At 45.7% G+C, this 27,327-nt stretch overlaps 1 protein-coding gene across 2 annotated transcripts in view; it reads right to left on the reverse strand.

Annotated features, from left to right (window-relative positions):
* Positions 1-243: 243 nt before the first annotated feature.
* The window catches only part of LOC144691470 (lysosome membrane protein 2-like), a 151,005-nt gene continuing 123,921 nt past the window's right edge, over positions 244-27,327 (reverse strand). For both annotated transcript variants that reach the window (XM_078559581.1, XM_078559580.1), the window contains exons 8-12: positions 15,993-16,111; positions 12,186-12,259; positions 9,383-9,434; positions 747-908; positions 244-459 (exon numbers count right to left, since the gene is read on the reverse strand). In XM_078559581.1, coding sequence (XP_078415707.1) covers positions 367-459; positions 747-908; positions 9,383-9,434; positions 12,186-12,259; positions 15,993-16,111 — 500 coding nt within the window. In that variant the 3' untranslated portion in view covers positions 244-366. The remainder of the gene's footprint in view (positions 460-746; positions 909-9,382; positions 9,435-12,185; positions 12,260-15,992; positions 16,112-27,327) is intronic.

Raw genomic sequence — 27,327 nt, forward strand, 5'->3', positions numbered from 1 at the left:
CGCTCCTGCCCGATGACCGGAAAAATCCTGCCCATACAGGATTAAAACCAAAGGCATCGGCTGTGCAAACAGTGGAGAGTGTACAAAGGGAGCAACTAAAAATAAATATAAATGTTTAAAGTAGTTGGTTCTTGGAATAATCGCAGCATAATAATTGTTTCAGAATGACTGGTGTGTTTTTTAACTCGTATTGTTCAAGAGGTGAAGTTATTCTAACATGGTAACAGTAATAGGATTGTCTGAAAAACTTAAAGGACCATGTTTATTGGTAATTGAGTCCTATGGTACAGTTGGTCAACCATTTTCACCTGTTCGAATGTAACATTACTGTCGCTGTCAAAAACACAGGCTGGATGACTGAATGTACTAATTGCAGCAGTGCCTGTCGGTCTGCGTCTCCTTCTTTACTTCAGATTGGGTTTCGAGCTTCCGCAGTTTTAAAATTACAGGCACAAAATCCTAAAGTAACAAAGCAACAAATTAGGCACACAGCCTTTTAACGCAATAAAAATGTAAAATTTTCAGTATTTTAAAATCTTTTAGACCTTCAGATAAATGCTTTGAAAGCAATAATGTGACATTGAAATCTCAAGGTATGTGCTCTTTGCTTTCAATTGGAAATCTGTCAATAAACTGAAATACTGAATTAGCTTTATCTCAAACTAATTTTTTGCTGTTCAATTGCAAGAAACACATCTTCAATTATATGACACGTAAATCATTTTTGGTAATAAACGTAAATGTACCTTATTCTCTATACGTTTCCACGCAACAAAGGCTAGGATAAGAGAAGCCAGGCAAAGCAAGATTCCAATCCACAGGAAAATGTAAGGAATGTAAATCACCACCTTCATTTTATGAAGCGCTGCTTTTAGTTTGGCTGCTGATTTGTCATCTATTACAGCGTTCTGTTAGACAAATGAGAGAAAGTACAACACAAGATCACCAACACTCTTTTGTACATCATTCCCTTTTACCAGGCGCCAACCTTGGCTTGCCTTAATTTCCGGTTTATACTTTGAGTTCTCCATCAGTGCCCGGCTGGGTCTAAAGTCTTGACCTTGCAATCTTAAATACTGACTGCAAATCATCGCGATTATAATCTGTCGAATATGAAGTCACCCTTAGGTAAATCCATTCAGATTCTCACCACCACCACCATCCCTGGGTCTGCCAGTGGAACAGCACATTACCAGCAGGTGCAGTGGTAATGCAGTCGGGAGGAAGTTGCCCTGGGAGTCCTCAACATTGACTCCTGACCCCATGAACTCTCATGGTATCAGGTTAAACAGGGGTAGAAAAGCCTCCTAATGATTATTACTAACTGCTCTCCCTCAGCTGATGAATCAGTACTCTTCCATATGGAGCACCATTTGGAGGAAGCACCAAGGGGGCACTGAATGTACTCTGTGTAGGGGATTTGAAGTCCACTATCAAGAGTGACTTGGTAGCACCAATATTGACCAAGCTGGCTGAGTCCTGAAGGACATATCTGCCAGACTGGGTCTGCAGCAGATGGTGAGGGAATCAACAAGAGAGAAAAACCTGCTTGACCTCATCCTCACCAATCTACCAGTCGCAGATGCACCTCTCCGTGATAAAGTAGATAGGACTGACCACTGCATAGACCAAGTACATGCTGAGCATAACCTCCATTGTGTTGTCTATCACTATACTAAATGGGATAAATTTTGAACAGATCTAGCAACTCAAATCTGCGCATCCATGAGGTGCTGTGGACCATCAGCAGCAGCCGCATTGTACTCAACCACAATGTGTAACCTCATGGCCCGGCATATCCCCCACTCTACCATTATTATCAAGCGGGGGGATCCACTCTAGTTCAATGAAGAGTGCAGGAGGGCATGCCAGGAGCATCACCAGGCATACCTAAAAATGAGGTGTCAACCTGGTGAAGCTACAACACAGAACTACCTGCATTCCAAACAGTGGAAGCAGCATGCGATAGTTGCAATTCCCTTAGAGAATGATAACTTGTGAAAAGATATTTGAGTTTCCAGTGACCAACTGGAAAGATCACACAACAAGATTTCAAGTTTTAAAATTTTTACTGTAACAAACAAACCAAAAGTAACATTGTTTAAATACTATTCAGTAGGCAACAGAAAAGTTACTCATTTAACTTTTAAAATGATTGAAAATCCCCCTCCAGGGTAATGCTTTATCCTGTCCCTTAAGTGGAACCTTCATTCTCCAGGAACCAGTTCAAAACTATTCTCAGCTCCCGATGGCTTGCTTCCTTTTCCCTTTCCCAGCTGGATAACTTCTAATTTATGGTGGGGGTTGTCCTGGAGATCCCTCACTCTAGCCAAACCTAGGCAAATCTTCCAGCCTCATTTGAATCCTCATGAACCTGGTCTCTTCAATCCGAGCGCAATTTCCCATCGGCATTCTGCGAACAATAGAGAATTGTCACCCAGCAGCCATCCATCCAGCCGAGCCGGAGCACTGAACAGCCTCGGCACCTGGGAGTGTCTGAGGATGTAGGCGTCATGGGAGCTGCCTGGGCACCTTGCACAGACTTGTAGAATCAGCATCCTGTGGTCACACACTATCTGCACGTTCATGGAGTGGAATCCCTTCCTGTTGACGAAGGCACTGGGCTCACCTGCTGGCGCCTTGATGGCCACATGTGTACATCCTATTGCACCCTGGACGCGGGGGAAGCCAGCAATGGCCGCGAAGCCTCTGGCTCGCTGTGTCTGGCTTGCCTGGTCCCAACGGTATGGATAAAGGTCAATGCCCGTCTGAACAGTGCTTCTGGAACCTGCTTGACACAAGTGTGGACAGCTGATTGGGAGACACCACAAGGATCACCCACCGAGCCCTGGAAGGAGCCAGAGGCATAGAGGTTGAGGGCAGCTGTGACCTTTAGAGCCACTGGCATGGGGTATCCACCCACACAGTGCGCGGAGATCTCAGGCCCAATCAACTGACAGATGGAGGTTACTGTCTCCCTTGAGAGTCGGAGCCTCCTTCGGCATTGCACCTCAGACATATTGAGGTAGCTGCATCGCCGCCTGTAAACCCTGGCAGCAGGATAGTGGTGTCTTCTGTGGCCCCTTCCACCTTGGACTACATGCTGGCTCTGTGCCCCTTGTGCCTGCGCCTCTCCTCCCAAAGGTGGCTCTCCTGGAGGCTGAATGTGGACTCCTGTCCTCCTTCTACTTCTAGCCCTCCCTTCCTCCTCAGAGGAGATGCCTCTAGTGGAGAGTTCAACTCCCATTCCCAGGCTAAGGGAAGGCTTCCTGAAAGCTGCAGGTCCCAAAAATGATTTTTACTGTATAGTCCTGACCAAGGCTGTTACTCCTGTCCTAGCAGCTGGTATGAGTTTTGAAATATTCCTGCTCACACGGGCAAGTATCAGTAACTTTCACACTTAAATACCTGAAACATCACATTCGCGACCCCACTCACCCCTCTTATCCCACCCGTGGATGAGGTTTATACAAATGCCTCCTACCCGGCTGCCCGTTGTGCCTGTGCGATGTCTTAAAGATGAGCTGTGAAAAATGGAGATCAATTGCTGCCTCAAGGGCCTTAACTGACCCATTAATTGATGGCGGGCGCGCATCCGAACTTATAGTGTGCCCACCTTCCCAAATATCGTGATGACGCGAGGTGACACCGGGACACACGCCTGACGTCACCGCGTGTCATTTTACGTGTTGGCATGCGGGGCCTGCACACCAACGGGAAAATTCTGCCTTTAAAAATTCTATCCACTGTCAGTACGCTGCCCTGGTTACTGTTTACAGGTGTGAACATCTTGCACATTTTTCCCAGTAAAACAACTCGGGACCCCCTTTAACCTTAAACAACCAAGCCATCCAAGATTGTTGCTGGGCAGAATTCAGAGCAGGTCACATGATCCTCTGCATCCTAAATTAAAGAGACAGTCCCAAAACATGGCAACCTTACAAACTTGTAACAATAGACAGAGCTAAGCGATCCCACAACTCACGGATCAGATCTAAGCTCTGCAGTCCTGCCACATCCAGTTGTGAATGGTGGTGGACAATTAAACAACTCACTGGAGGAGGAGGCTCCACAAATATCCCCATCCTCAATGATGGAGGAGCCCAGCACATCAGTGCAAAAGATAAGGCTGAAGCATTTGCTACAATCTTCAGCCAGAAATGCCAAGTGAATGATCCATCTTGGCCTCCTCTGGAGGTCCCCAGCATCACAGATGCCAGTCTCCAGCCAATTTGATTCACTCCATGTCATATCAAGAAATCGCTGAAGGCACTGGATACTGCAAAGGCTATGGGCCCTGACAATAGAGGCTACATGGGAAAGGAATGACTGGTAAGTAGTGGGTAAGGTCGGGTAAGTATTGACTACTTTTATCACTTATAGTTTAAGGTTTTTTTGTGGTTTATAGTTTGTATATTCTGTAGTAACGAGGATCAGGAAAGAAGGGCACTAGAATAATTGATTTAAAAGGTTTAATTTAAAGGGATAAGTCATGGCAGGAGAGCTCAAAGCCGTGGTGTGCTCCTCGTGCTCCATGTGGGAAGCTGGGGACATTTGCAGTGCCCGGGACCAGCACGGGTGCAGGAAGTGTGTCCAGCTGCAGCTCCTGGAAGCTCAGGTTTCAGAGCTGGAATGGTGGCTGGGGACACTGTGGAGCATCCGCGAGTCTGAGAGCATCGTGGATAGCATGTTTAGAGAGGTGGTCACAGCGCAGCTGAAGGGACTTGAGGAAGGAAGGGAATGGGTGACCACCAGGCAGTCCAAGAGAAACAGGCAGTAGTTCAGGAGTCCCTTGGGGTCCCGCTCGCATATCGGTATTCCATTTTGGAGTCTGATGAGGGCGCTGGTTCCTCCAGGGAGTGCAGACAGAGCCAAGCTTCTGGCACCACAAGCAGCCTGTCTGTACAGGAGGGGAGGAAGGGAGGAAGATCAATAATAATAGGGGATTCTATAGTCAGGGGAACAGATAGGCGCTACTGTGGCTGTCAACGTGACTCCAGGATGGTATGTTGCCTCCCTGGTGCCAGGGTCTGGGATGTCACTGAACGGCTGCAGGGCATCCTGAAGGGGGAGGGTGATAAGGCAGAGGTCATGATACATGTTGGTACCAATGACATAGGTAGAAAGAGGGATGAGGTCTTGCATCAAGAATTCATGGAGCTAGGCAGTAGACTTAAAAGCAAGACTTCTCGGGTTGTAATCTCTGGATTACTCCCAGTGCCACGTGCTAGCGAGCTCAGAGAATAGCGCAGATGAATACATGGCTTAAGAGTTGGTGCAGGAGGGAGGGTTTTAGATTCCTGGATCACTGGGACCATTACTGGGGAAGGTGGGACCTATACAAGCGGGATGGTCTACATCTGAACCAGAGCGGGATGGCCTCTACTTTAATGCCAGGAGTATTACAGGTAAAACGGATGAGTTAAGGGTGAGGATTAACACGTGGAATTGTGATATAGCAGCCATCACTGAGACGTGGTTCAGGGAGGGGCAGGATTGGCAGCTCAACATTCCGGGATATAGAATCTTCAGGCGAGACAGGGGAGGGGGTAAAAGAGAAGGGGGCATTGCATTATTATTTAAGGAGTCAGTTGCTGCAGTAAGGAGAGCTGATATCTTGGAGGGGGCATCGAATGAAGCTTTGTGGGTAGAGCTTAGGAATAAAAAAGGAGCAGCCACATTGCTAGGTGTTTATTATAAACCCCGGATAGTTAGTGGAAAATTGAGGAGCAAATATGTGCACAATTTACGGAGGTGTGTAAAAACAATAACAATAGGGTAATTATATTAGGTGATTTCAACTTTCCCAACATTAATTGGGATAGACATAGTGTTAAGGGCTTGGATGGTGTGTATTTCTTGAAATGTGTACAGGAAAACTTTTTAGGTTAATATGTAGAGGGTCCAACCAGGGACGGCGCAGTGCTGGACCTAATTCTGGGGAATGAAGCCGGACAGGTGACTGAGGTGGTGGTGGGCGAGCATTTCAGTGATAGCGACTACAACATGGTACAGTTTAAGTTTGTTATGGACAAAGAAATTGACAAGTTGCAAAAAAATGTTTTGGATTGGGGGAGAGTGGATTTTAGTAAAATAAGGCAGGATCTGGCCAAGGTAGACTGGGAACAGCTACTTGTGGGGAAATCTACAGGGGAGCAGTGGGGGGCGTTCAGAAAGGAAATGGGGAGGGTACAGGCTCAACATGTTCCCTCTAGGGTGATAGGAAGGAGTAACAAGCCCAGAGAACCATGTATGACCAGAGATATTCAGGTTACGATGAGAAGGAAAAGAGAGGCTTTTATCAGGTACTAGGGGACCAAATCAGCGGAGGCATTAGTGGAGTACAGAAAGTGCAGGGTGGAGCTTAAGGAAGCAATTAGGAGAGCAAAGAGGGGATATGAGAAAGCTCTGGCTGGTAAAAGTAGGGAAAATTCCAAGTTATTCTATAAGTATATCAATGGGAAGAGGATAACCAGGGAAAGAGTAGGGCCCATTAGGGACCAAGGGGGCAATCTATGGGTGGAGCCAGAGGACATTGGTAGAGTGTTGAATGAATACTTCACATCCGTCTTCACCCAAGAGAATGAGGATGAAGGTATCGAACTTGGGGAGAGAGACTGCGAAGTTCTTGAGCAATTTGATATAGGGAGTGACAAGGTATTGGAGGTGTTGGCAGGCTTAAAAGTGGACAAATCTCCGGGTCCGGATGATTTGTGTCCCAGACTGCTGAGGGAGGCAAGGGAGGAGATCACAGGGGCTCTGACCCAAATTTTTAATTCCTCTCTAGCCACGGGGGAGGTGCCAGAGGACTGAAGAACAGCTAATGTGGTTCCGCTATTTAAGAAGGGTTGTAGAGATAAGCCAAGGGAACTACAGACCAGTGAGTCTCACGTCACTGGTAGGGAAACTATTGGAGAAAATTCTGAAGGAGAGAATCTATCTCCACTTGGAGAGGCAAGGTTTGATCAGGGATAGTCAGCTTGGCTTTGTCAGAGGGAGGTCACGCCTAACAAATTTGACTGATTTTTTTGGAGGAGGTGACCAGGTATATCGATGAGGGTAGTGCAGTTGATGTAGTTTATGTGGATTTCAGCAAAGCCTTTGACAAGGTACCACATGGGAGACTTGTAAAGAGACTTATAAATGCACATGGGATACAGGGTAATTTGATAAGGTGGATTCAAAATTGGTTTAGTTGTAGGAGACAGAGGGTGTTGACAGAAGGCTGCTTTAGTGACTGGAAGCCATTGTCCAGTGGTGTACCACAGGGATCTGTGCTGGGTCCCCTATTATTTGTCATTTATATAAACGACCTAGATGACTATGTGGGGGGGAGGATTAGTAAGTTTGCGGATGACACAAAGATTGGCCGGGTGGTTAAGTGTCTTGGGCTATAGGAAGATATAGACAGGATGGTCAAATGGGCAGATAAGTGGCAGATAGAATTTAACCCTGAAAAGTGTGAGGTAATACATTTTGGAAGGAGTAATTTGACAAGGAAGTATCCAATGAACGGCATGACATTAGGAAGTTCTGAGGAACAAAGGGACCTTGGGGTGTGTGTCCATAGATCTCTGAAGGCGGAGGAGCATGTTAGTGGGATGGTGAAAAAGGCATATGGGACACTTGCCGTTATCAATCGAGGCATAGATTACAAAAGTAGGGAGGTCATGTTGGAGTTGTATAGAACCTTGGTGGGGCCACAGCTGGAGTACTGTGTGCAGTTCTGGTTGCCACATTATAGGAAAGATGTGATTGCACTGGAGGGGGTGCAGAGGTGATTCACAGGATGTTGCCTGGGATGAAACATTTAAGTTATGAAGAGAGGTTGGGTAGACTTGGGTTGTTTTCTTTGGAGCAGAGAAGACTGAGGGGCGACCTGATCGAGGTGTACAAGATTGAGGGGCAGAATGTTTTGTTCCACTTTTGTAGCTGTACCTCACGTTACCCTCATGTTACCCCTTCTGCTGCCAAGGCCCATGACTGAGCCTTTGTCACCTTGGTCAGAATTTTTCCGTCAGCGAGCTGGGGGCAGGGTCCGCTCGCCAACGTGAAAATGACGTGGGATGACATCAGGGGTTCCCCCCTGACATCATCCCACCCCATTTAAATATTCAGGAAGGCGGGCGGACAGCGCGATCAGCTGTCCACCCGCTGACCTGTCAATGGCCAATTGAGGTCATTGACAGGGTAGTTAAACCAATTAAAGGCCCTGCCTGTCCAACCTTAAGGTTGGTGGGCAAGCCGGGAGCCCTGGCGGGCTTCAGAAAAATCATGAAACCTCATCCACTGGCGGGGTGAGGTTTCATGTCTGTTTTAAAAAGTTTAATAAAGTTTTAGTCATATTTATTAACATGTCCCATCTTGTGTGACATTATCACATGAGGGGGACATGTTAATAACTTGTTTATTTTTCTATTTTTAAAGTTTCAAACACTGTCAGTGATCTCCCTGACACAGCACTTAGTCTCAGGGAAATGTGCGCTCATTCGTGTGCATGCGTGAAAGAGCGCACTCTGGCAGCTGGGGAATCCCTCCCCCCACAGGAAGCGCATAGCACTTCCTGTCTGGCAGCCCGCTGGGTGGGCCTTAATTGGCCCGCCCACTTAAAATGGCGGCAGGGCCCGGTTCGGCGGTGGCGATTGGCTGCCCACCCGCCGCCGAGCCGGTGGGGCCCGACCGCCCATCAAGGGCAAAATTCTGCTCCTTGAGATTGACTTCTTCAAAAACTTCTCTGTCTAAACCACCCAAAAGTTTCAACTCATTCCTAATGCTTTATTCCTCAGCCTCGCCTGCACTAGCTCCTTCACTCTTCAAGCTTCGTTGCTTTTCCCCATTTCCACCAAATGGCTCCAAAATTTCAAATCCCTTCCTGGTCTCCCCACCCCCCATCCATCTTTTTGCATGTGCCCCTTCCTCCTTCGTCACTAAACCTCTCCTTGTTTTCCACTTCTCACTGCCTCTGCTCATCCCGGTTCTTGCCCGCCTCCGTCCCCCATCGGCAAACTGTACGCCTAGTTCCCCCTGCCTTGCAGCTTCCTTCCCTCTTTTTAAAGTCCTTTTCAAAACTGTCCTTTGACCCCTCATCCTAGCACTCTCCATGTCTCCTGTTTACCTTCCTGCTCAGCATTGTGCTATGTCCTCCTGACTCAGATTATGTGAGCTTTTCTGTAATATTAGGAGCGGTCTACAAATGCAAACTATTGTTAAATTAATTATTGTGCGGTATTTAATAATCTACTCACAAATTGTAACCAAATTGACAACTGCGTTCATGGAGAATTGAACAGAATAGTTAGCGTGGGAAATAGAAGTGGAAGATGTCACATTAGTGCAATAATTATATGCTTAATATGCAACCAAAAAAAAACATATAACATACCTCATTTAAAAAGAAAACTGGTAAAATCATTGTCCTTATTTGACCAGTCTGGCTGTAAACAAATATATTGAAAATGATGCATTAGAAAAACTGTTGTTAAATATTTGTACATTTGAATATACAAATTAGGAGCAGGAGTAGGCCACTCGGCCCCTCGAACCTGCTCTGCCATTCAATAAGTTCATGGCTGATCTGATTGTAACCTTAACCCCACATTCCTGCCTACCCCTGATAACCTTTCACCCCCTTGCTTATCAAGAATCTATCTAGCTCTGCCTTAAAAATATTCAAAGACTCTGCTTCTGCCATCTTTTGAGGGAGAGAGTTCCAAAGACTCACGACCATCAGAGAAAAAATGTTCTTGCAAGAAGTTGTTCACAATTTATATTATTGATTTAGAATTTGGGAATCAAGAACACATTTTTAAAATTTGCCAATGACACCAAATTGGGAGGGATAGTTAATACTGAGGAGGACTGCAACGAATTACAGGAAGACATAAATGAACTTGCAGAATGGGCAGATAATTGGCAAATGAATTTCAACACAGATAAATGTGAGATATTATATTTTGGTAAAAAAAATAAGGATGTCGCTGACTACTTGGAAAATAATAATCTAAATGAGGTAGAGGAACAGAACAATATTGGATTACAAATGCACAAATTACAAAAAGTTGCAATGCAGATAAGGCCATAAAAACCAAGCAAAGCACTAGGGGTCTATCACTAAAAGTAGAGCAGTTATGTCAAATTGATATGGAGCCTTAGTTCGACACGTGGGGACTACTGTGCACAGTTCGGCTCACCATATTATAAAAAGGATACAGAGTCACTGGAAAGGGTGCAAAAACAATTTATAACAATGATACCAGAACTTGTGGGGGAGAGGAAAACTAGAGAGCATCAATATTAGAAATCAAATAGGGATTTCAGAAGAATTGTGGTGAGAATGTGGAACTCGTACCACAGGGAGTGGTTGAAAACTTGCTTTTATACAGTGCTTTTCACAACTATTGGATGTCTCAAAGCAGTTTAACAAAGAGTTTTCAAAGTGTAGTCAGTGTTGTAATGCAGGAAACTTGGGAGCCAATATGAGCTCAGTAAGATCCCACAGTAATGTGACCACGACCAGATTGCTTTGTGATGTTGATTGAGGGATAAATATTGGTCAAGACACACAGCGGAAAACTTGCCTGCGCTTATTAGAAATAGTGCCATGGGATCATTGACATCCACCTGAGCAGGCAGATAGAGCTTCAATTTAACATCTCACCCCAAAGACAGCACCTCTGACAGTGCAGTGCTCCCACAGTACTGCACTGGAGGATCAACCTTGATTTTTGCACTCAAGCCCTGGAGTGAGACTGGAACTTGGAGCCGTTGTCATTCAGAGGTGAGAGTGCTCCTAACTGAGCCATGACTTACACACAATTTGAAACAAATAGTAGATAAGGGGAGGCTGGATAAGCATATGAGGGCAATGGGAATAGAGTTATGCTTACGGAGTTAGAAGAGACAGGATGGGAGGAGGCTTGAGTGGAGCATAGCCAGCTAGGCTCAAATGGCCTGTTTCCATGCTGAATATTCTATATAAACTCACTCACTTATAATTGCTCCTGCTCATCACACAAGTAGCTTTCAGGTTTGATTGAACAAGATGACTTCATCGTTCTGAACTGAGCTCCGATTCTAAGTACTCATGGATGGTCTTGCAGTGCAGTGGGCTGTATCCCTGACTCTCACCCAGAGGCTCTGAGTTCTAGTCCCACTCCAGGACTTAATGGCCATGGAAGGTGCTTTCATAGTGTAATTATCAACCTGAAAATCCATCCAACACGTGCCAACGGCAGGCAGTGAAAGAGGGAGAGATTTCTGGCAAAGGATGTTGCAGCCTCTACCATCGCTATCCATAACTCCAGAGTACAAAAGTGCATGTTGCCCCAGCAACTCGGACTCCCTATACCACACATGGTAAATACCTGGCTGGCTGAATATTATAAATTCAACAAAAGCTAAAACACGTCAGATGCTAGACATCTGAAATGAAAACAGAAAACACTGGAAATACTCAGCAGGTCTGGCAGCATCTGTGGAGAGAAAAACAGAGTTAACGTTTCAGGACCTGAAATACGAACAATTTCTCTCCAAAGATGCTGCCTGACCATCTGAGTACTCCCAGCATTTTTTTGTTTTTGTTTTATGTCCTTTAAATTTAAAGTGGTGTCGATTTTTATTCTTCTTATTATTTTGTATGAAAATTGAATAAATACTTGTGAGGAGGGATTTTGCAGGGCTACAGAGAAAACACAGGGAGTGACAGTAATGGGATAGTTCCTTCATAGAGCGCTGGCACTGGTGCAATGGGCTGAATGGCCTCTTTATGTGCTGTATCATTCTATAATTCATACCAAGTCCCAACCAACATTCAAATTTAGAAAGGATTGATCTCACTGTAAATACTGAGGTGAGAGTCCCAAATATCAGTTAGCTTGCTGGTGCAGAACCAGTCTAAAACCTGGATTTAGGAAAAGAGTAATCCAGAAGCTGGTCCTGTCATTGAGTGTCTGAGCACGATTCTATCTGAGCTGGAATTTCCATTTACGCCAAACGTCTTCTGTTAGAACAGAGGTAGCATGGTCATGGGAAGGTGTTTCCAGGATGGTGAAGAGGTGGGAGGGGGTGCGGTTGCATTTTGGGATCTTGTAATGAATATAGCTGGAAGTTTACTTAATATAAACTTTTGTAATTGAGTCTTAAAATTCAAGCAGTTGTTTTCCTAGAGAGTAAAATGTGGCACTTACACAATGTACTTCATCGCCTCTACATGAATATTGACCTGCATTCTCTTGGCTGCTCTGACAGGTATACCGGTCATCTGTGAATCAAGGAATCGCAAGGTTACTTTCCGCTAGATTGGTTCCTTTATCATTCATCTCTTTGTGGGTCAAGGTTTATGGGCACACAGGGGCAATGGCTGCTGCCAGAGGAAACAATCTGAAGGGGTTGGCAATGGCAAGCTGCAAGAGTTGGTCAAAGAAAGGGCATGATGAGTTGGGAAATGTGAGGGCAGGCAGGAAAGAGAGAGGGGCATCAATGAAAAGTGGGCAAGAGAAGGGACAGAGTGGGAGGCTGCCAAGGGAATTAGGCAGCTGTCAATGAAAATGTGGATGCGGCATGTAAGGAAGAAAACTTGCATTTATGTAGCACCTATCATGATCTCAGGACATCCCAAATCGCTTCATAGTCAATATTTTTTAAATTATAGTTACCGATGTAGGAAATGCAGCAGCCAATTTGAACACTGCAAGCTCCCACAAACAATGGTGAGATCACCCCTTCACGGTGCTGATTGAGGGATATGTGTTTGCCAGGACACACATGAGAACTCTCCTGCTCTTCTTTGCAGTAGTGCCGTGGAATCTTTTAAACCCACCTGAGAGAGCAGATGGGGTTTACCATCCCATCCAAAAGGGCAGCACCCTCTCAGCATTCGCTTTGACGATGTGCTCAAGGCTCTGGAGGTGGACTTGAGCCCACAGCTTCCTGACGCAGAGGAGGTGGGAGTGCTATCCCGGAGCCACAGCTGACACCACAGAAGAGAAGTTGGAGACTGCCAGAGATGACAAAGGAAGGATGGGCAGCAGACAGCTGGGAGGTGGAAACCAGAAGCTCCCACTGCCTTCCTACTGAAAGAGGGATCTCAGTATATCGGAGGTTGAAGTTTGCAAGACAGAACCGATTATACTTATTTCTGGAGCTATTCTCAATGTTAAATGATGACATAAAAACATGACCAAAACTTATGGAAACAGGAAGTAAAGCTTTCAGATTGGAAGTGGATGCAATATATTTAGGTCTGAGTAAATATCCGGTGGGAAATCGATACAATATATAATCCTTAGATGATGATCACTTAGAGGACAAGGATAATAGGAGCAAGGTGCAGGATTACATTAATTCTCATTCAAAGACATACGTTTGATCTTTATTTGTATGTAATACAATAACAACTTCTATTTATATATAGCCTTTATGTGGTAAAGTGTCGCAAGGTGCTTCACTGCATTATCAAATAAAATTTGACACCAAGCCACATAAGATGATATTATGGCAGATATTTTCAAAGAGGCTGGTTTTGAGGGTTGTCTCAAAAGAGAAAAGAGAGGTAGAGAGGTGTAGGGAGGGAATTCCAGAGATCATAGCACAGCCACCAATGGTGGAATGATCAGGGATGCTCAAGAGGCCAGAATTAGAGAAGCCCAGAGATCTCAGAGGGTTATGAGGCTGGAGGCGAATAGAGAAAGAGGGAGGGGGTGCAGCCATGGAGGGATTGGTAAACAAGGATGAGAATTTTAAAATCCCAAGACGCTGTTTAATCGAGAGCCAGTGTAGGTCAGCGAGCACAGAGGTGATAGGTGAGTTAGGGCAGGGGTAGCAGAGTTTTGGATGGCCTGAAGCAGGGTAGAATGTGGGAGAGCAGGCAGGAGTGCATTGGAATATCCAAGCCTACAGGAAAAGAAAGGCATGAATGGAGGTTTCAACAGCACATGAGCTGAGGAAGGGGTGAAGTCGGGTGGTGTTACAGAGGATAAAACAAGCTGTGTTAGTGACGATGCAGGTATGAGGTCCGAAACTCATCTTGGGGTCAAATATGACATCAAGGTTGCAAATAGTCTGGTTTAGCCTCAGACTGTTGTCAGGAAAGGGGTGAAGTTGGTAGTGAGGGAGTGGAGCTTGTGATGGAGGGGATGAAGACAATGCCCTGAATTTTCCTGTGGTAGTGACGGTGAAGCAGGGTTTACCAGCATTACCCCACTGAAACTGACCACACCTTTGGGCGTTCATACACGTGCAGTTAAATATAGAAGTCCAGTCAGTAATTCCAGGTTCCTCCAGACTGTGCTGTGTAGAGCTTCCCACTGACTCCTATCACCCTTGTAATCATAAACTGACAAGAACCCACTCTAACGCTATTTATTCTCCCTGTAAAAACCCAGGAAAAAGGCACAGCTTGTTGAATGAGAACGAGAACAGAGGGCAGAGACTTAAAGTAATTAGTGAAAGAAGCAAAAGCGATATGTGGAAAAGTTTCTTCACACAGCGAGTGTTCAGGATCTGGAATGCACTGCCTGACAGTGTGGTGGAGACAGGTTTAATCGAGTGGTTAGGATCTGGAATGCACTGTCTGAGAGTGTAGTAGAGACAGGGTCAATCGAGTAGTTAGGATCAGGAATGCACTGCCTGAGAGTGTGGTGGAGGCAGGGTCAATCGAGTGGTTAGGATCTGGAATGCACTATCTGAGAGTGTGTTGGAGACAGGGTCAATCGAGTGGTTAGGATCTGGAATGCACTGTCTGAGAGTGTGGTGGAGGCGGGGTCAATCGAGTGGTTAGGATCTGGAATGCACTGTCTGAGAGTGTGGTGGAGACAGGGTTAATCGAGTGGTTAGGGTCTGGAATGCACTGTCTGAGAGTGTGGAGGAGACAGGGTCAATCGAGTGGTTAGGATCTGGAATGCACTATCCGAGAGTGTGGTGGAGGCAGGGTCAATCGAGTGGTTAGGATCTGGAATGCACTGTCTGAGAGTGTAGTGGAGACAGGGTCAATCGAGTGGTTAGGATCTGGAATGCACTGTCTGAGAGTGTGGTGGAGACAGGGTCAATCGAGTGGTTAGGATCTGGAATGCACTGTCTGAGAGTGTAGTGGAGACAGGGTCAATCGAGTAGTTAGGATCTGGAATGCGCTGCCTGAGAGTGTGGTGGAGACAGGGTCAATCGAGTAGTTAGGATCTGGAATGCGCTGCCTGAGAGTGTGGTGGAGACAGGGTCAATCGAGTAGTTAGGATCTGGAATGCGCTGCCTGAGAGTGTGGTGGAGGCAGGGTCAACTGAAGCATTCAAAAGGGAATTATTAGACTGTTATTTGTAAAGGAAGAAGTGCAGGGTTATGAGGAAAAGGCGGGAGAATAGCAGTAAGTGACTTGCTCAGTCAGAGAACCGGCACAGACACAATGGGCCAAATGGCCTCCTCCTGCACTGGAATAATTCTGTGATTCCGTGAATGAGGTGAAACTGGGCGTTAAAAGGCAAATGAACTTCATAATTACGGCTGTAAACCTTTACTGAAAAGCTAATTCTATTTGCTGAACGTTAAATTTCTCCACAAGAAATAAAAATTCCATATTTTTAAAAAGATGCCTATATTTTAAAAAAATCTTTAAAAACCACTGAAGAGATCTCAAGAAGAGTGAGGAGAGGGCTTTGGGGAGATTTCGGTACATAATGAATTGTTGGAAAATGGAATACTTCATCACTGCCTGTGGCTGGGGCAGAGACCACTGCATCGCTTAAAGAAAAGCTGGATAAACATTTGAAGCAGAGGAGGTGAGTGGTTAGTTTAGGACTGTTGAAGTGAGGGTCCAGCACAAACACGATGGGGTCTAAATGGTCTCCTTCTGTGCAAAATCTTCCAGTTTTCTACGATTGTAAAGCTAGAGAAATCATACAGTTATCTGGCTTTTCATCCGAGAGGGGTGGCTTCAGGAGATTCAATGTCATTTTTAGAGAAGTTTATGTCAAACACATATCGTACAAACGGTCAATTCCACTTACTGGCTCTATGTCAAGGAACGTTTGATGAGTTTCCATATCAGGTTTCATTCCGCCTATGGCACTCACTAACCTCGGATCCCCATTGTAAAAATGAGGAGTCGAAACGAAAACAGGGGCTCCTGGGATTTCAAAACAAAGAGAAAAGAAGGGTTTATTTTTCAAAGAGAGATCAGTGAGTTTTCATTTTCCGTGAACATTGGATGGTGCAATGTGGAAGAAGCATGGGCTTAGAATGAGTGACAGCATTATTGGGCCCTTTGTAAAATAAACTCTGCCCACTGTGACCTCTAGAGAGGATTACACACACATGGGGTGGAATCTTCCGGTCCTGCCAGAACCGGGAAGTTTGGCGGGAGACCATAGATCAGTTTCTTGAGATAAAAGCAAAATATTACGGGTGCTGGAAATCTAGAACTAAAACAAAAATACCTGGAAAAGCTCAGCAGGTCTGACAGCATCTGCGGAGATGGATACAGTTGACATTTCGAGTCCGTATGACCCTTCATCAGAAAAAAAATATTTTTTAGTTCTGATGAAGGGTCATACGGACTCGAAACGTCAACTGTATCCCTCTCCGCAGATGCTGTCAGACCTGCTGAGTTTTTCCAGTTTCTTGAGGTGTTGGGATGAACTGTTGGAATTCTGTTCTTGGGACTTTAAAAGCAGATTAAAGGTGGGTCGAGCAGGATGAACAATATCGGGAAGACCTTTTGCATGCATTCGCATCTCATGCATAATCATTAAAAGGCCACCTCGCTGGGATTAAATTCCCCCTCCAAGTTAACTACCCCGCCAATGAGAAATTAAAATGTTCACTTTTATGACTGTGGCGTGCACCTGGTGAGGAAGGCTTCTTCCACGATGAAGGGTGGGTTGCCGCTGCATTGTCCTCTTTGGGGAGTGTCTGGAAATGCTCGAGCCGATGTTTGAGAGCGGGTGGTGGCAGTCCACGTTGCATGGAGGGTGACCAAGGAAGGGAGGAAGGGTTAGTGGGGAAGGGTGGAGTAGTGACCGGGAAAAACATGGCACCCAGACCTCCAACCCCGTGAGGTAAAGGTGGGCATGGCGACATCTGCGAGTGAGCTCCTCACAGATGCATATTTAATCAGCTGACCAATGCTAGGTCGTGTGTGATCAACTGTCCTGCTCCCCAGCAGAAATCACTCCCACTTCCGCACTCGCCATTGAGCTTGGGCAGAATCTTCCATCTGAAGTCGATGTTTCCTGAGTCTGTTCAGTTGCATAGCCATTGGCACAGGCATGGATGTAACACCAGTGTAACACCGATATAAGCAGCTGAACTACCAGGAAATTACTGTGTACCGACAGACCTGGGCAACAGACACACAAGACAGCAACATTACCTGGATCACTAGCTTTACTGCTCAGTCTAAACAATGTCCCTAGCATAATGATAAAATATGAAAGGTTTGCAATTATATAGCACTTTGCACAACCACCAGATGTCTCAAAGCACTTTACAGCCAGCAAAGTACTTTTTGAAGTGTAGTAATGTGGGAAGTGCAACAGCCAATTTGCGCACAGCAAGCTCCCACAACCTGCAAATTGATAATGACCAGATAATCTGTTTAGCGATATTGATTGAGGGATAAATATTGGCCAGGACACCAGGGAGAACTCTCCTGCTCTACATCAAAATAATGCCACGGGGTCTTTTATGTCCACCTGAGCTAGTAGCTGGTGCCTGGGTTTAACATCTCACCCCTGTTACAGCACCATCAACAAAGCAGCACTCCCTCAGCACCGCCCTGGAGTCTCAGCCTTGATTTTTGTGCTGAAGCCCTGGAGTGGGACCTGAAGCAGCACCTTGAGACTCAGAGGTGAGAGTGTGAGCACTAACAGTGTTACAAACAGTTGAAGGAATCTGGAGCCAGTGGATAGCAGATGATTGTAACGTCCCTGTTAAAGACTTAGAGGCTTTCTCAGTGACACATGAGGCAGGCAAAGCATGTGCTTATATTTGTATCCATGGCTAGTTTTTCCTGGGACTGGTCACTAGCCTTTCACTAGAGGCTATAGCTCAAGGGGATGCCACTCTGCATCAAGCATGGGTGACCAGGAAACTCTCCCACTCTTACTGCCTGCCATATTGGGAGGATTTACCAGCTGATACTCAAACTGTTTGGCCTCATTATGAACAAACTTTCCATGGCCATCAAGCTCTGGAGTGGGACTCGAACCCCGAAGCTCTGAGTCAGAGGCAGGGACAATAGCCACTATACCACAAGACCTCCCTCTGAAAACATTAAAATTCACTCATTCGGACCTCAAAGTCTGCTGAAGCACATTGGGGGCAGGAAGTGCAGAGGCCAGGCTCTGCAGTTCACCAGAATTATTAGAGTCAAAGAGTTAAACAGCACAGAAATAGGCCCTTCGGCCCATCGTCTCTCTGCTGGCCATCAAGCATCTATCTATTCTAATGCCATTTTCCAGCACTTGGCCCGTAGCCCTGTGTGCTAAGGCATTTCAAGTGCTCATCTAATACTTCTTAAATGTTGTGAGGGTTCCTGCCTCTACCCCCTCAGGCAGTGTGTTCCAGAATCCAACCATTCTCCAGGTGAAAAAACTTTCCTCAAATCCCCTCTAAGTCTTCTGCCCCTTACCTTAAATCTATGCCCTCTGGTTATTGACACCTCTGTTAAGGGAGAAGTTTCTTTCTATCTACCCCATCTATGCCCCTCATAATTTTGTAAACCTCTATCAGGTTCCCCCCTCAGCCTTCTCTGCTCCAGGGAAAATAACCCCAGCCTATCCAGTCTCTCCTCATCCTGGTAAATCTCCTCTGCACCCTCTCCAGTGCAATCATATCCTTCCTATAATGTGGTGACCTGAACTGCACACAGTACTCCAGCTGTGGCCTAACTAGCATTTTATACAGCTCCAACATAACCTGGAAAAACTCAGCAGGTCTGGCAGCATCGGCGGAGAAGAAAAGAGTCGACGTTTCGAGTCCTCATGACCTTTCAGCAGAACTGTTGAAGGGTCATGAGTACTCGAAACGTCGACTCTTTTCTTTTCCACCGATGCTGCCAGACCTGCTGAGTTTTTCCAGGTAATTCTGTTTTTGTTTTGGATTTCCAGCATCCGCAGTAGTTTTTTTGTTTTTATCCAACATAACCTCCCTGCTCTTATATTCTATGCCTCGACTAATAAAGGCAAGTATCTCATATGCCTTCTAACCACCTTATCTACCTGTGCTGCTGCCTTCAGGGATCTATGGGCGTGTACACCAAGGTCCTTCTGATCCTCTGTGTTTCCTGGGGTCCTACCATTCATTGTGTATTCCCTTGCCATGTTAGTCCTCCCAAAATGCATCATCTCACACTTCTCAGGATTAAATTCCATTTGCCACTGCTCTGCCCATCTTACCAGCCCATCTATATCGTTCTGTATCTAAGGCTTTCCTCCTGACTATTTACAACATCATCAATTTTCATGTTATCTGCAAACTCACTGATTGTACCCCCTATGTTCATGTCTAAATCATTAATGTGCACTACAAACAGCAAGGGTCCCAGCACCGATCCCTGTGATACACCACTCGTCACAGGCTTCCAATCGCATAAACAACCTTCCACCATCACCCTCTGCCTCCTGCCATTAAGCCAATTTTGGATCCAATTTTCCAAATTGCCCTGGATCCCATGGGGTCTTACCTTCTTGACCATTCTCCCATGTGGGACCTTGTCAAAAGCCTTACAGAAGTCCATGTAGACTACATCAACTGCACAACCCTCATCTACACAACTAGTCACCTCCTAGAAAAATTCAATCAAATTTGTTAAATATGATCTCCCTCTGACAAAGCCATGCTGACTATCCCCAGTTAATCCCTGCTTCTCCAGGTGGAGGATAATCCTTTCCCTCAGAATTTTTTCCAATAGTTTCCCTACCACTAATGTTAGGCTCACTGGCCCGTAACTACCTGGTTTATCCCCACTACCTTTCTTGAATAATGGTCCAACATTCGCTGTCCTCCAGTCCTCTGGCACCTCTCCTGTGGCCAGTGAGGATTTGAAAATTAGTGTCAGAGCCTCTGCAATCTCCTCCCTTGCCTCACATAGCAGCCTGGGATACATCTCATCTGGGCCTGGGGATATATCCACTTTTAAGCCTGCTAAAACCACTAATACCTCCTCCCTTTCAATGCTAATTTGTTCAAGTATATCACAGTCCCCCTCTCTGATTTCTAAACCTACATTGTCCTTCTCCATGGTGAACACAAATGAAAAATAATTATTTAAACCTCACCTACATCCTCTGGCTCCACGCATAGATTGCCACTTTGGTCCCTAATGGGCCCTACTCTTTCCCTGGTTATTCTCTTACCCTTAATATATTTATAAAATGCCGGGGGATTTTCCTTTATCTTACCTGCCAGTGTTTTTCTCATGCCCCCCCTTTGCTCTCCTGATTACTTTTTTAAGTACCCCCTTACACTTTCTATGCTCCTCTCAGGCTTCCGCTGTTTTCAGCCCTCTGTACCTGCCATAAGCCTCCTTTTTTTTCCTTATCCAATCCTCTATATCCCTTGACATCCAGGGTTCCCAGGACATGTTGGTCCTACCTTCACCTTTACAGGAACATGTTGGCCCTGAACTCTCACTATTTTCTTTTTGAATGACTCCCACTGGTCAGATGTAGACTTTCCTACAAGTAGCTGCTCCCAGTCTATTTTGGCCAGATCCTGTTTTGTCATATCAAAATCGGCCTTCCCCCAATTCAGGACCTTTATTTCCGGTCCATCTTTGTCCTTTTCCATAACTACCTTAAATCTTACAGAGTTATGCTCACTATCCCCAAAATGCTCCCCCATTGACACTTCTACCAGTTGCCCGGCTTCATTCCCTAAGATTAGGTCCAGTACCGCCCCTTCTCTTGTAGGACTTTCTACGTGCTGTCTCCTGGATGCACTTTAAGAATTCTGCCCCCTCTGAGCCTTTCACACTAAGACTATTCTAGTTAATATTGTGGAAGTTGAAATCCCCTGCTATTATTACCCTATTATTTTTACACTTCTCTGAGGTTTGCCTACATATCTGCTCCTCTATCTCCCCCTGACTGTTTGGAGGCCTATAGTACACTCCCAGCAAAGTGATTGCCCCCTTTTTGTTTTTAAGTTCTACCCATATGGCCTCATTTGGGGAACCTTCTAAGATATCATCCCTCCTTACTGCAATAATTGACTCCTTTATCAATAGTGCAATGCCGCCTCCTCTTTTACACCTCCCCCCACCACCCCCGTCATGCCTGAAGATTCTATACCCTGGAATATTGAGCTGCCAGTCCTGCCCTTCCCTTAACCATGTCTCTGTGATAGCAACAATATCATATTCCCACGTGTTAATCAACACCCTCAATTCACCTGCCTTACTTTAAGACTCCATGTGTTAAAATAGATGCAATCCAGCCTTGCATTATTGCCTTGTGCCTCAACAGGTCTATATTCGCTCCGCCTTCCAGACTGACTTAGTTTCTCTTCTATATTTGGCTGCGCTTCACCCCCTACTGTACCTCCACTCCGTCACCTGGATGGAGGGTGTCACTGGACTGACTCACAACTCCCTCACCCGCAGGGCTGGCCCTGACATGACCCTTCACTCCCAGGACTGACTCTGACATGACCCTTCACTCCCAGGACTGACTCTGACATGACCCCTCACTCCCAGGCCTGACCCTGACACAACTCCATCATCCCGAGGACTGACCCCGACATGATGCCCTCACCCCCAGGATTGACCCGACACAATCCTCTCAACCCTAGGACTGACACCAACACAGACCACCACAAGCTGAGGACTGACCTCAACCTGATCACCTCACCCTGAGGACTGACCTCAACCTGATCACCTCACCCTGAGGACTGACCACATCACAACGTCTTCAGCCTGAGGACAGACACTGGGCCGGGAATTTTGCTCCCAAGGTGAATGCGCTGGACTGGGAAAAAGTGCGCCAAATGGCAGGATCTTTGTTCCGCAGGGGAGGTGTTTGGAATGGAGTTGGGCCCACCACTATCGGCTGCAGATTTCAGGCAGCCACAGGGGCTGCTGAGTGCCGAGGTGGGCTGGATAAAAGGTCTGCCTCAGTTCTCTGGGACTTCATTCCAGATATTTTCTTAAATATTAGGCCCTCGAGCCATCACCCCCTCACCTCCCCACCCAATCCCTATGCCCATACATGCCAACTCATGCCAACCTATGCCTCCCACCCTCACCATGGCCCCTTATAATGTACATACCAACTTAGTGCCAATTCATGATGCTCAGCTAACCTCATGGCCCCTTGCAGACTCGATGCCAACTCATAGCCCCAAACCCACCACTAAATTCTCCTGTCACTTCGACAGGTCAGTGTTCAGCAAAAAAGACCAGTTTACAGTCTAATTTGATGTTGTCTCATGTGACGTTAGACCAAGTCTCGATTTGAATAACCGATTTCAAATACTACATATGAAGTCAATGTTGGAGGGATGGATGGAGGTATTGGCTTTGCACTCTGCTCCCTTGTCCTGAAGGCACTTGACTCTGTTCTCCTCAAATGTCAAAATCACTTGATAACAGAGACTTCTCCGTTTGGGTCTGTCCAAGGTTGTTTTTTTTCCTGTGTATTGGGATACAGTTTGCAAGCTCTGAGCTTGGCTTTCAGATTGTCTTTATATCTGAATTTGGGACATCCTATGGTGCTGGTTCCCATGCCCGGATGGCTGTAGAGTATTAGAGTATTAACTTTAGTATGTGGGAATCCTCCATTGAAAGCACATGACTGGCCCAGAGAAGCTGAGCTCCCAATGCCAAGAATGCAGCACTTTGAATGAGCCTCAGTGTTGGGGATTTTGTCCTGATGTCACAAATAGATCTCAGACAGTGAAGACGGAATGCTTCTAGTTGTTTTGTGTGATGCTGGTAGGTTGTCCAAGTTTCACACCCAAAAAGAAGTGATGTAAGAGCCACTGCCTGGTAGATCTTGATCTTTGTTCAGAGACAAACTCCTTCCAAAGTCTGTGACTGAACCTACCAAACGCTGAGCTTGCTTTTGTCAGGCGATGATTGATTTTGTCATCCGCCATAGTGTTATTGGGGAGGATACTCCCAAGATAGTAAAACTGTACTGAACAGAAGGGTGTGTTGTTGATAATGAATGTGGGATCTTGGAGTACGTGACCAGAGGTGGGTTGATACAAGATCTCTGTCTTCTTCAGATGTATTGTCAGCCAAAGTGTTCTGAGACTAGTGCAAAGTGATCAACAGGAGCTGAATGCCCTCTGGAGTACTTGCTATGAGAGCACAGTCATCTGCGAACAAGAGTTCACTCAGTAGTTGTTCAGTAACCTTTGTGCAAACCTTGAACCTTTGTAAGTTGAAGAGGTTGCTGTCTGTCCTGAATTGAATGTGTACTTGTGCGTCAAGATCTTTGAGTGCGTACCAGAGATGGGCGAGAAGTATATGGTAAACAGAGCTGGAGCCAATACACGGCCTTGCTTGGTGCTGTTGGTGACAGGAAAAGCATCTGATGATGTACCATTTAGTATCACACTGGTCATCGTACTATCGTGAAATGGGTGAATGACAATGATCATCTTTTCAGGGCAGCTAAATTTGTGCAGAACCTTCCACAGGTCTTCCCAGTTTACTGTCAAAAGCCTTGGACAGGCCAAAGAACACCATATAGAGGTCCTTATTCTTGTCATGTGCTGCAAAGATCATGTCCACTGTTCCCCATCCTGCACGGAAGCTGCTCTATAATTCTGGGTACACTGAGACAATCCCATTAAGTATAACACTTGCAAGAATTTTTGCTACTCTTGAATGAAGTGACATTCCACGATGATTGTCAAGGTTGGACTTGCTCCCTTTCTGTTCGTAGAGATGAGTTATAGAGGCATCCTTGTAGTCTTACAGCACAGTGCCCTGCTTCCAGATTGGGCAGAAGAGACTAGTGAGTTCCCTAACCATGTGAGTCCCTCCTTACTTGGATACTTCAGGTGAAGTGTCATCAGCTCCCGTGACTTGCCCATAGAAAGCTGCTTTATGACCTTTGTGACTTCTGCTTGAGAAGGGTGGAGAGCAAGCTCTTCCAGAGTGTGGTGCTGTGGAAGTGACTCAGTGGTACCATTGTACACTGTGGATTGGTGATTTAAGATGTTGCTGAAGTGCTCTGCCCAACGAGAGAGAATCTCGTGCCTATTTGTTAGGAGCCGATTGCCATCTGCTGAGGGTATGGGTGTTCGTTGGTTTTGGAGTCATAGACTGATCGCAGACTTTCATGTAGAGCCTCCAGGTCATTTTTATCAGCAGCTGCTCAAAGCTCATCAGCCTTGTTTTCCCACCATCGGTTCTTCATCTCTCTCAGTTTGGCTGCAGCATGTGTTTAGCACGATGGTATCTGGGTTTTTTGCTGCTGATTTCTTGTCAGGGATGTAAGATCTGTGAGTGTCGTCCACTTTGTCTGCAAGTCTTGGTCGATGCTGAGGAACAGTCTTGGTGCTTCTGTTTAATGAATTCTAGCACCTCAGATGCTGCGCTGTAAGTAACATCCTTTAACTTTTTCCAAGAATCTTCAATGACAATATTGTCCTCGGGGACATCGGCTATTCCTGTGGCTAGTTTGTGTTCCAGTTCTTGTATCTTGGCCGTGTCTTTAAGAACAGTTACATGAAGCTTCCTTTGTGGCTTGACTCTGTGCCAAAGCATCTTAGATTTTATCTTCAAAGACACAATACACCTGACAATACTCAGACCAGCATTCTGCTCCTCTTAGGGGGTGGGTAGAACGAACATCCTTGCAATCTCTCTGTTGATCCATAATGTGGTCTAACATGTATCAGTGTTTGGATCTGCTTTTGGATCTGCAGTTTGCCTGCTTATTGGAAGACTGTGTTTGCGAGGGTTAGGTCAAACTCGCTGCGTTCAGAGAGAAGGAGCTGGCCATTGGAGTTGGCTCTGCCAATGCAGTGTTGTCCGAGTACTCCTCACCCTGTATTACAGTCTGTGCCCACACAGGCACTGAAATCACCAAGGGTAATGAGTTTGTCTTGGTGGGTACTCCCCTAATTATCTTGCTGAGGTCATTATAGAATGCTCCTTTGACCTCGTCTGTATGTATCTTTGTTGGAGCATAGGCATTAAGGAGTGTTGCATGCTGGTTATTGGCAAGATTTAAACAAAGAACAATGAGTTGACCACTGATCCCCACAGGAGGTGAGTCGAGCTTGTTTGTCAGTTTAGGTCAAATGGAAAAGCCCACATCTGAATATTGACGCTGGTCCTTGGACTGGCCAGTCCAGTAGAATGTGTAGCCTGTACCAACCTCCTCTAGTTGAGACTCCTCAGTGAGCCTTGTTTCACTCAGGGCAGTGAGGTCGATGTTGTGTCTGCCCAGCATTCTGGCTATGAGGGACATCCTGCGCTTTGACCTCATATTGTTGTCTAGAAGTGTTCTGACATTCCATGAACTGAGCTTCATATGATGACTTGTTTTTTATATTTCAATCGCGGTGAATGGATGACCAGCCAGGTACGGTAACCTGTTAGGTGCAGGGAGAACAGGCTGTGTTTAGGGTTCCTTCTCTTCCCCTTCCCTGGATTGAGGAGAGCAGTGCTGTACCTGAAAATATCTGCTCTATCACCTCAGGAGGATACGAGCTCCACATCTGCCCTGATCTGTGGAGAGAGACCATCACCCTGAAACTACCTGTGTGCAGGTTTATGACTGAAGACCACCAGCAGCATCTTCTACCTGTCCCCATTGTCACAGGGCTTGGTGTGTCTGATGTTTTGGTTGAGAACTCGCTGAACAACCTGTACGTTGAGTATATTGAAGTGGGTGGGGTTTGTCAGAGCCTCTCCCACTCCCTCGTCCGAGGCAGCCGATACTACACTGGTACAATGTACGTCACAAGCATAGCAGCTGAAAGGATGCAGGTTTGATTTTGGAGTTGTCATTATCCTAGATGAGCAGCTGAGAGGCTGAAGAGCCTCATCTACCCTTGACATTGCTGCCCTACCATTGGCAGTATTTGTGACCTTCCACACTGTCAGCTGATGTGTACCTCACTAGTTAACCCATAGCTAGGGGCTTGGAAATCAGAGTTACCTTCTCCTAGGCAGACTATTAATTAAAGCTAATGAACCCTACCAACCTGGAGCTGTCTGGCTTAGACATGCAAACACCCACCTGCCCACAATTATAAACAGGGAACATGAAGCTGGGCAGTAGCAGTTTGATTAGGAGAGACCATTTGACACACAGACCATATGGGACTTTTTGTGGATGAAAAGCATCTCGACTCTAATCATCATCCCGAACCTTCCTAACACTTTGGTACCCCACCCGCCACCCTTTGCCCTTATACCTATTATCCATCATGGCAGACCTCAGGTGACATGCTGAGATGAAATAAAATAAAGATCTAAATATCTATTACATATTTCACTATATATTAAAAAAACACTCTAACCCATTCAATACAATTAAATTCCCTCAAGTACCTCAGTCCTTATAAAAATAAACATTTGTATTCATAACCCCCCATCAAAGACAGCTAAGTCTTTAATAACTTCTTTGAGTTGTCAATAAAACTGTGAACTTAAATCCCCCAATGCTATAATGATAGCACTTATGGTTATGCCAACAATGAAACTGTGAGAACAGAGTTTTCTCAATTCACACACAGGCAAGCAGCTTTTTTTTCAATTTTTAAAGGGCAGGATATTTAAATAACTTGACAGCTTGACAGTTCTACATACCTCATCCAATACCCAGGACTGAAGTTCAGAGCTGCTGCTGGAAGCTCCATGTCCTCAGCAAGACATCACACTGCTCAGCACACTGCTTACAGCTCACCACTTATCCTTTCCATTTCATCTCTGCCCCCCATTGGCCATCAGCACAATCCTCATTCTCTGAAACTAAGTCTCTCTCACTAGGCTTTCACTACATACTCTGGTGAAGGGACTCTTCAATAGGATACCTTACACTATAGATTGCCAGCTCCCCTCCCCCCCACAGTAATTACCTACATGCACACCTTGAAAACGCCATCCTTCCATTTAACAACCTACATTTCTCTGAGAAAGCACATGAGCCTGTAGGCACACAGCAAGATCCCACAAACAGCAATATGAAAATGACCGGATAATCCATTTTAGTTGGTTGGTTGGTAATGTTGGTTGAAGAATACGTATCAGCCAGGGCATTAGGGTAACTCCACTGCTCATCTTCAAAGTAAGATCATGGGATCTTTTACAACTACCTGAGCGAGCAGACAAGGTTTATGTCTCACCTGAAAGACAGCACCTCTGACAGCACAGCA

The sequence above is a fragment of the Cetorhinus maximus genome, chromosome 16 (genome assembly GCF_964194155.1).
Source record: "Cetorhinus maximus chromosome 16, sCetMax3.hap1.1, whole genome shotgun sequence".
NCBI classification, from domain to species: domain Eukaryota; kingdom Metazoa; phylum Chordata; class Chondrichthyes; order Lamniformes; family Cetorhinidae; genus Cetorhinus; species Cetorhinus maximus.